This window comes from Oncorhynchus nerka, linkage group LG7 (genome assembly GCF_034236695.1).
Source record: "Oncorhynchus nerka isolate Pitt River linkage group LG7, Oner_Uvic_2.0, whole genome shotgun sequence".
Lineage (NCBI taxonomy): Eukaryota > Metazoa > Chordata > Actinopteri > Salmoniformes > Salmonidae > Oncorhynchus > Oncorhynchus nerka.
Window position 1 is genome coordinate 60,717,673 of NC_088402.1, and position 9,775 is coordinate 60,727,447.

General features: G+C 41.6%; 1 protein-coding gene across 1 annotated transcript; it reads right to left on the reverse strand.

The window, feature by feature from the left end:
- Positions 1 to 2,111: 2,111 nt before the first annotated feature.
- On the reverse strand, positions 2,112 to 8,869 carry sycp2 (synaptonemal complex protein 2). Its single transcript, XM_029665539.2, has 6 exons — positions 8,778 to 8,869; positions 8,323 to 8,422; positions 7,941 to 7,999; positions 3,651 to 3,729; positions 3,197 to 3,253; positions 2,112 to 2,302 (listed from the first exon to the last, which is right to left on the reverse strand). Exons 1-6 carry the CDS (start codon positions 8,855 to 8,857, stop codon positions 2,231 to 2,233), a joined length of 447 nt encoding a protein of 148 aa, XP_029521399.1. The 5' UTR covers positions 8,858 to 8,869; the 3' UTR covers positions 2,112 to 2,230.
- Positions 8,870 to 9,775: the final 906 nt, after the last annotated feature.

The following is a 9,775-nucleotide window of genomic DNA, read 5'->3' on the forward strand; positions in this document are numbered from 1 at the left end:
TAATTATTAATGACTTTAACAGCTCCAAACAGATGTTCACTACAATAAATGCTCACTGGTACCCTAGTTTATAGAAAGACCCATTAGCTGAATCAGGTTAGTTACAACTGTGGTTGGAGCGAAAACCTACAGGAGGGTAGCTCTCCAGGAACAGGTTTGGTGAGCCCTAACATACAGCGCATTCGGAAAGTATTCAGACCACTTGAATTTTTCCACATTGTTACAGCCTTATTCTAAAATGGATTAAATGTTTGTTTTCCCTCATCAATCTACACACAATACCTCAGTGACAAAGCAAAAACAGGTTTTTAGACATGTTTGAAAATGTATAAAAAAACGGAAATATCACATTTACATAAGTATTCAGACCCTTTACTCAGTACTTTGTTGAAGCACCTTTGGCAACGATTACAGCCTTGCGTCTTCTTTGATATGACGTTACAAGCTTGGCACAGTTGTATTTGGGTAGTTTCTCCACTTCTCTGCAGATCTTCTCAAGCTCTGTCAGGTTGGAAGGGGAGGCTCGCTGCACAGCTATTTTCAGGTCTCTCTAGAGATGTTTGATAAAGTTCAAGTCCGGGCTCTGGCTGGGCCACTCAAGGACATTCGGAGACTGTCCCGAAGCCACTCCTGTGTTGTCTTGGCTGTGTGCTTAGGGTCGTTGTCATGTTGGAAGGTGAACTTACGCCCCAGTCTGAGGTCCTGAGCACTCTGGTGCAGGTTGTCATCAAGTATCTCTCTGTGCTCTGCTGTTAATCTTTCCCTCAATCCTGACTAGTCTCCAAGTCCCTGCCGCTGAAAAACATCCCCACAGCATGAAGCTGCCGCCACCATACTTCGACGTAGGGATGGTGCAAGGTTTCCTCCAGACGTGAAAATCGGCAACCTTGGTTTCATCAGACCAGAGAATCTTGTTTCTCATGGTCTGAGAGTACTTTAAGTGCATTTTTGGCAAATTCCAAGTGGGCTGTCATGTCTTTTACCGTCTGGCCAGTCTACCATGAAGGACTGATTTGTTGGGAGTGCTGCAGAAATGGTTGTCCTTCTGGAAGGTTCTTCCATCTCCACAGAGGAACTCTGGAGCTCTGTCCGAGTGACCATTGGTTCTTGGTCACCTCCCTGAACCAAGGCCCTTCTCCCCCGCTCAGTTTGGCCGGGCGGCCAGCTCTAGGAAGTCTTGGTGGTTCCAAACATTTTCCATTTAAGAATGATGGAGGCCACTGTGTTCTTGGGGACCTTCAATGCGGCATAATTTTTTTGGTACCCTTCCCCAGATCTGTGCCTCGACACAATCTTGCCTCGGAGATCTACGGACAATTAATTTGAGCTCGTGGCTTGGATTTTGCTCTGACATGCACTCCCAACTGTGGAACATTATATAGACAGGTGTGTGCCTTTACAAATCATGTCCAATCAATTGAATTTACCACAGGTGGACTCCAATCAAGTTGTAGAAACATCTCAAGGATGATCAATAGCAACAGGATGCACCTGAGCTCAATTTCGAGTCTCATAGCAAAGAGTCTTAGTGCTTATGTAAATGAGGTATCTGTTTTTTTATTTGTAATGTGCAAAAAATTCTAAAAACAAGTTTTTGCTTTGTCATTATGGGCGATTGTGTGTAGATTGAGGACTTTTTAAATGTATTTAATCCATTTTAGAATAAGGCTGTAACGTAACAAAATTTGGAAAAAGTCAAGGGGTCTGATTACTTTCCAAATGCACTGTAAAGCATAATAGCTGATTCTGAAATTGATATTTGTGCATAAGAATAACTTGAATATGTTGACATACTGCTTTCATCTTTCCATGCCAAGTAAGGTACATTATGGTTTCTCTGAATACACGTTTTTGTTTTAAAAAGTTTAATAAACTTAGGCAACCTTAACAGCAAACAAATAGCAGGCAACCGTGTACAGATAAAATGCCATTCAAACAATGTTCACAGAAATGCATTATTTATATTGAAAATACTACTCTTATGGAGAGACAGTTAAAACTATAAAAAGTTATTAGTGTCAAACATCACTGCAAAAATACAAAAATGATCTGATAAAAAAATATGTTAATATAAATTCACATTTGATAATTTTTTTAATAAGGCATGTATATATATTTCTTTAACTTATGCTTAATATATTAAATTTGATTACAGCTAACGTAGAATGACGGGCAAACTTCACAGAACACAAACATATCTTATAAATGTGCAGAGGTACTTGATTTGGGTTTAAAATCTTGGTCCCTCTGGCAGGAAAAGAGCCTGTAGTCCTCTCCTCACACTCATTATCTCCTCGTCTTGCTGAGGAGAGACACACAAAAACACAGCCCTTAAATACACTTGCAACACCTCAGGGGATGCAGTCTCAGTCTGCGCTAATAAAGGTAGCACTTTTGAGTAGGACTTTCAAAAGAGGGACCTCTTTAATATCCCATAAATCTAAGCCGGGGGGGGAGGTTCTACTAAACTATATGTAATTGAAGGACACAATTTAGCGAATTGATTTTAAATTTTAAGACCCCTAGAAGTATATAAAAAAAAGTATATTTTATTTTTTTTAAACATTTTTGGCCTTACTGCTATTAGCCCATACAAACGGATTGAATAACAGATTGTCCCCCCCAAAAATCTGAAGGAAGTTTGTTCTGAAGTGTATATATATATATTTTTTTTTACATGTATTTAACCCCTTATTTGTGGCACTAAACAGTCTCCAGATTTTCTTTCATTCATTTTTTCAACTGGTGCCGGGTAACCTTCAGACGAGTCTTGTGAGGCCTGTGGGCATCCTAGAGCAAAACAATCGACGTGTTCGTGAGTCTCACCTTTCCACAGAGGGGTCATATTAGTGTGTAACCCAAACTGTTTGGACGCTACAGACAGAAGTTGGCATATCAGCTGTACCGACTTCAGACGAGTCCCAAGACTCTTGTGGGGGTCGTAAGAGCCTCATCTTTCCATAGGGGTCATAATAGTTTGTGGGCCGAACCTGTTCGGACACTACAGACAATTTTCGGGATGTCTCATGGTCTGACAAACGTGTTGTGAACTGAGATGCATCCATTACAAAAAACATATCTCTAGCTTAAACTGACAGATTTTTTTTAGGGGGATTTAATGCCGTGCGGTGGAAAGAGACATGGGTCTAATTGTTTTTTAGTGCCTTGCCTAGTCACAACTGTCATTTCCACTCACCATTTCCTTGAAGAGTCTGTCCTGAACTGACTTCATGTCTTTCCTCATCAGGCACATCTGAAAACAGTGGGTGACAACAAATATTTGTTAAGGTTTGAACTCTTCACAGTGGCACACGGCAGAGAAAATTGGGATAAGCATAATGCCATACTGCACAACACAGGACTGAAATCCTATTGCTTAAAACTGAGCTCAGATGAGCTGAGTTTCTGGTAAAAAAACAACATTGTAACAGGTACGCCTGTGAGACATAAGGAATGCATGTTGATCAAAACACAAGGTAGGTGACATGTACTTTAGATTTCGTGGGTCGGCTGTTCCTCTTTCCCTATTCTCTGTACTTGTGCTGTATGAAATTGTTGTGTTTATGATCAACATAGTGGGCTACAGTTTATATGAAGCGGGAGGCTACAGTGTAGATGAAGTCTAGCGCTAAAGTTTGGATGATCCACACCTGAGAGGTGAAGATCCTCTCCTCGTACTCCAGGCTGTGACACACATCGGTCTGGAAGGTACTCTTGAGGCTCTGCAGTCTGAGGAGGGCAAAGAACGAAAAGGTGAAGAAGAGCACACGAAAGAGCAAATGAGCCATGGGTGAGAGAGAGCGTGCGAGCGGGAGAGGGAGGGGAAAATGAAATATAAAAATACTAAACCTTTACCACTATCACATTTGTGTGTTTTTGTTGTATTGTAAATAAAAAAACACCAGTTGTTCATAAATAATAAAAAACTATGAGGGACATGAATGTATCAGGGACATGACCTCACAGTGGTGTTGCATTGTTTAAAGTAGAGAAGTCAGGTTAGAACTAGGACAATAAACTGAAAATTATTGACACTGACCATACCGATCACTTATTGCAGGAATTTTTCTGATATCGTTCATTTCAATAAGTAGCCTATACTAGAGAACTGTAAAGTTTGAAATGAAATAATTTTGATAATATGGGGCGATTGTTACAACCATCAAACTAGTAAATCATTTCAAATTGCACTTGTCACATGCACCGAATACAACAACCTCACCAGGAAATGCTTATTTACAAGCCCTTAACCAACAATGCAATTCAAGAAAAAGAGTTAAGAAAATATTTACTGAATAAACTAAAGTAAAAAAATAATCAAAAAAAGTAACAAGAAAATTACATAACAACGAGGCTATATACAGGGGGTAAAGGTTAGTCGAGGTCATTTGTAAAGTGACTATGGATAGATAATAAACAGAGTAGCAGCAGTGTAAAAACAAAGGGGGGGGTCAATGTAAATGTTCGGGTGGCCATTTGATTAATTGTTCAGCAGCATTCTTATGGCTTGGGGGTAGAAGCTGTTAAGGAGCCATTTGAACCTAGAGTTGGCGCTCCGGTACCGCTTGCCGTACAGTAGCAGAGAAAAGTCTATGACTTGGGTGACTGGAGTCTGACAATTTTTGGGGCCTTCCTCTGACACTGCCTAGTATGTAAGTCCTGGATGTCAGGAAGCATGGCCCCAGTGATGTTCTGGGCCGTACGCCCTACCCTCTGTAGCGCATTACGGTTAGATGCTGTGCAGTTTCCATACCAGGCGATGATGCAACCGGTCAGGATGTTCCTGATAGTGCAGCTGTAGAACCTTTTGACGATCTGGGGACCCATGCTAAATCTTTCAGTCTTCTGAGGGGGAAAAGGTGTTGTCGTGCCCTCTTCACAACTGTCTTGGTTTGTTTGGACCATGATAGTTCATTGGTGATGTGGGCACCAAGGAATTTGAAACTCTTGACCCGCTCCACTTCAGCCCTGTCGATGTTAATGGGGGCCTGTTCTGGCTCCACTTCAGCCCTGTCGATGTTAATGGGAGCCTGTTCCGCCCTCCTTTTCCTATAGTCCACGATCAGCTCCTTTAGTCTTGCTCACATTGAGGGAGAGGTTGTTGTCCTGGCACCACACTGCCAGGTCTCTGACCTCCTCCCTATAGGCTGTCTCATCGTTGTCGGTGATCAGGCCTACCACTGTTGTCGTCAGCAAACTTAATGATGGTGTTGGAGTCATGCTTGGCCACGCAGTCATGGGTGAACAGGTAGTGCAGGAGGGTGACTAAGCCAGACTACGGTTTGCAACTACACATGGGGACAAAGATCAGACTTTTTGGAGAAATGTCCTCTGGTCTGATGAAACAAAAATAGAACTGTTTGGCTATAATGACCAATGTTATGTTTCGAGGAAAAGGGGAACGCTTGCAAGCTGAAGAACACATCCCAAGCACGGGGCAGTATCATGTTGTGGGGGTGCTTTGCTGCAGGAGGGACTGGTGCACTTCACAAAATAGATGGCATCATGAGGAAAGGAACATTTTGGTGGATATATTGAAGCAACATCTCAAGACATCAGTCAGGAAGTTAAAGCTTGGTCGCAAATGGGTCTTCCAAATGGACAAAAACCCCAAGCATACTTCCAAAGTTGTGGAAAAACGGCTTAAGGACAACAAAGTCAAGGTATTGGAGAGGCCATCACAAAGCCCTGACCTCAATCCCATAGAAAAATTGTGGGCAGAACTGAAAAAGCGTGTGCGAGCAAGGAGGCCTACAAACCTGACTCAGCTACACCAGCTCTGTCAGGAGGAATGGGCCAAAATTCACCCAACTTATTGTGGGAAGCATGTGGAAGGCTCCCTGAAATGTTTGACCCAAGTTAAACAATTTAAAGGCAATGCTACCAAATACTAATTGAGTGTATGTAAACTGACCCACTGGGAATGTGATGAAAGAAATAAAAGCTCAAATAAATCATTCTCTCTACTATTATTGTGACATTTCACATTCTTAAAATAAAGTGGTGATCCTAACTGACCTAAAGACAGGGAATTCTTACTAGGATTAAATGTTAGGAATTGTGAAAAACTGAGTTTAAATGTATTTGGGTAAGGTGTATGTAAACTTCTGACTTCAACTGTATATACACCCTTATACAGTACCAGTCAAAAGTGTAGACACACCTACTCATTCCAGGGTTTTTCTTTATTTTTTAAAACTATTTTCTACATTGTATAATAAATACAAAATTATATCAAAATTATGAAATAACACATATGGAATAATGTAGTAACCAAAAGTGTTAAACAAATCAAAATATATTCAGAATATATATATTCTTCTTGCCTTGATGACAGCTTTGCAAACTCTTGGCATTCTCTCAACCAGCTTCCTGAGGTAGTCTCCTGGAATGCATATCATTTAACAGTAGTGCCTTGTTAAAAGTTATCTGTGGAATTTCTTTCCTTAATGCATTTGAGCCAATCAGTTGCACTGTGACAAGGTAGGGGTGGTATACAGAAGACAGCCCTATTTGGTAAAAGACCAAGTCCATAATATGGCAAGAACAGCAGTCCATCATAATTTTAAGACATGAAGATCAGTCAATCTGGAAAATTTCAAGAACTTTGAAAGTTTCTCCAAGTGCAGTCACTAAAACCATCAAGCGCTATGATGAAACTGGCTCTCATGAGGACCGCCACATGAGAGCTGCAGAGGATAAGTTCATTAGAGTTAATTGTACCTCAGATTGCAGCCCAAATAAATGCTTCACAGAGTTCAAGTAACAGACACATCTCAACATCAACTGTTCAGAGGAGACTGCTTGAATAAGACCTTCATGGTCAAATTGCTGCAAAGAAACCACTACTAAAGGACATCAATAAGAAGAGACTTTCTTGGGCCAAGAAACACGAGCAATGGACATTAGACCTGTGAAAATCTGTCCTTTGGTCTGATGAGTCCAAATTTGAGATGTTTGGTTCCAACCTCCATGTCTTTGTGAGACACAAAGTAGGTGACGGATGATCTCCGCATGTGTTGTTCCCACTGTGAAGCATGGAGTGGGAGGTATGATTGTGCTTTGCTGGTGACACTGATTTATTTTGAATTCAAGGCAAACTTAATGAGCACCACTACCACAGCATTCTGCAGCGATACGCCATCTCATCTGGTTTGCGCTTAGTGGAACTATCATTTGTTTATCAACAGGACAATGACTCAACACACCTCCATGCTGTGTAAGGGCTATTTGATCAAGAAGGAGAGTGATGGAGTGTGACATCAGATGACCTGGCCTCCACAATCACCCGACCTCAACCCAATTGAGTTGGACCGCAGAGGGAAGGAAAAGCAGCCAAAAAGTGCTCAGCGTATGTGAGAACTCCTTCAACACAATTGGAAAAGTATTCCAGGTGAAGCTGGTTAAGAGAATGACAAGTGTGTGTAAAGCTGTCATCAAGGCAAAGGGTGGCTACTTTGAAGAATCTCAAATATAAAATATATTTTGATTTGTTTAACACTTTTTTTGGTTACGACATGATTCCATGTGTTATTCATAGTTTCGATGTCTTCACTATTATTCTACATCGTAGAAAATTGCAATTAGCACAATTTTTAAGAACTTTGACCCAGTTTGAGATACTTTTGTTTAGTTCTAAACAGTCATGTGAATAGTCATGCTATGACCACATCCCGGAGAAACAAATAACTCAGTTCTTTTGAGACAGAGATCCGGCCTCATTCACAGCAGAGATACTTGTATTTTTGGTCACAGTTAATTTCCCCCAGGTTAAAAAAAATGATACAATGTGTTATGTGGTCCTTTTGTAATGGAGCAGGGGAGGACTAGAGGCTAAATTGCAATCTTTGCAGTGTGTCTGTTTGAGCGGGGGGGGGGAGGACAACATTTTCCCACCTGGGACTTTTCACTCCCTGAATGTGGCAGAAAAACACACACACCTTCTAGTCTCTTTCTCCTGGTAGGAATGGAAAGCCACAGACTGCTTCCTCCAGTATGTCTAAGGAGAGAGAAGTGAACTGATAATACTGATTAAATCAACATACAGTCAACTAAAGCATGGGAGGATTTCCCATAGACAATCCAAACCTGAAAGGGTTGGAATACCGGTATACTGCATTGTCAGGGAGGCCTCTTACTATTAAATACTGTTAATGTAGGAGTATAACAATGTTAAATTCGTTGTGCTAGGTTGATTTACCATTTTAAAAGGAACTCAGATATCCATATTATAAGGGCCCTGGTCAGTTTCCACCACATACATGCGACCAACTGAGCGTCTGCTAAATGACTACAATGTCAATGTAATGTAAGTAATCCTACAGTCAGTTCCTTCTCCATGTTCTTTAGAGTGGATTCGTCCTCCTCCAAGTTGTTGATCTCCTTCAGCAGAACACCCCTGACCTGTTCCAGCTTCTGAGACCTACACACAGACAGGGGTAAGAGGAAGGGGAGAAATATTGAGGAGACCAAGAGAGATTGCATGTCCACAATCTGTCAGAGATTGACATATTCTTGTGTACTACACAATGCAATCTTTATTGGTCGATTATACAGAGACAATGGACATTTGGTCATTTTTGCTGTCACAGTACCCAGCCCCACCACACACAACAGGCTGGGAGCAGCACAGGGTCAGCCGCAGAGCAGCGCCCCTGGGGCAGGTAAAGGGTTAAAGGTGCCTTGCTCAAGGTTACATAGGCAGTCAGTGGCACCTGAGATATTGATGTCAGCAACCCTGCTGTTGCCAGTTCACTATTTAGTGTACACTTACTGACCTGTAGTTTTTAACTCTCATGCTGATGGAAGAGACGTGCTGCTGGACGGTCTTCAGAGACTGCTTGGTGTACAGCTCCATACGTCTGGAGCGATTCTGACGCACGTAACAGAGGTAAGTAGAACATATTTAGGGTCTCCCATAGAATACAAAATCCTATTCACAAAGGCCAAATCACCTTTAAGTGACATCAAACCAAATATGGAGATTTTGAAAAGGCCAGGAAATTTCAACAACTGAACACACTTCCATTGATTGTTAGCTAGTGGTGGCTAAAGTTAGCTGAAGATTGTAGTGGCTGGATTACAGTTTCTCCTGGCTCAGAGACTACTTTCAAGGTAAGGAATAATCTAACATTAAGTTGTAAAATCCTGGATTTCCCCTTTAAAGGCCTACGGAACTTTTGCAGGGGAGCTACACCGGGGCATCAACAAAACAGTACGTTTTTAAAAAGGCAGTGGCTGCGGATCCTGACTTTTTCCTCCGGAGTAAAGATCCCGATGCTTCTGTGCATATCACGTTCTGACCATGTGTTTCCTTACTTCTACTTCATGCACACATTTTTGTGGTCTCCTTCCCTTCACATTTCTCACTCTCAAACGTGAATGACAATTCTTCAAGTTTTACCTGTGAAACGTTCATGAAGCATCTGCATACCAACCATTTGATCTCAATCAGTTTATGGGGATATGCATTTAGATCTTCTTGAGTTATACAATGTTGTTTGGAAAGTAGCCTACAGCAATGTCTCCTCTGAAAACTTTTGTAGCAGAGGGGGAAAAGGTCTCGGAGGGGGATGGTTGGAGGGGGGGGGGGGGGGGTGGGTCCCTCCTCACCTTGTTTTGGGGGCCTGTGGTCCAACCTGGATATTTTTTTATGTAGAAGGTCTGAGAAGCTCAGTTCCGGTTACTTTTTAAAAGGACTTTCTCCTCCAAAATGAATTAAAATAAAATGATGCCGACACAATTTCCACCCCCAGAAATTAGCTGTGTTGTCAAG

What these genes read in the sequence shown, in the direction of transcription:
- sycp2 (XM_029665539.2), bottom strand. Translation starts at nt 8,857, where the DNA reads ATGGAGCTGTACACCAAGCAGTCTCTGAAGACCGTCCAGCAGCACGTC. An exon ending in ACATGGAGAAGGAACTGACT is followed by an intron (nt 8,000 to 8,322) that starts GTAGGATTACTT and finishes CTCTCTCCTTAG; the next exon opens with ACATACTGGAGGAAGCAGTC. An exon ending in AGAGGATCTTCACCTCTCAG is followed by an intron (nt 3,254 to 3,650) that starts GTGTGGATCATC and finishes CACTGTTTTCAG; the next exon opens with ATGTGCCTGATGAGGAAAGA.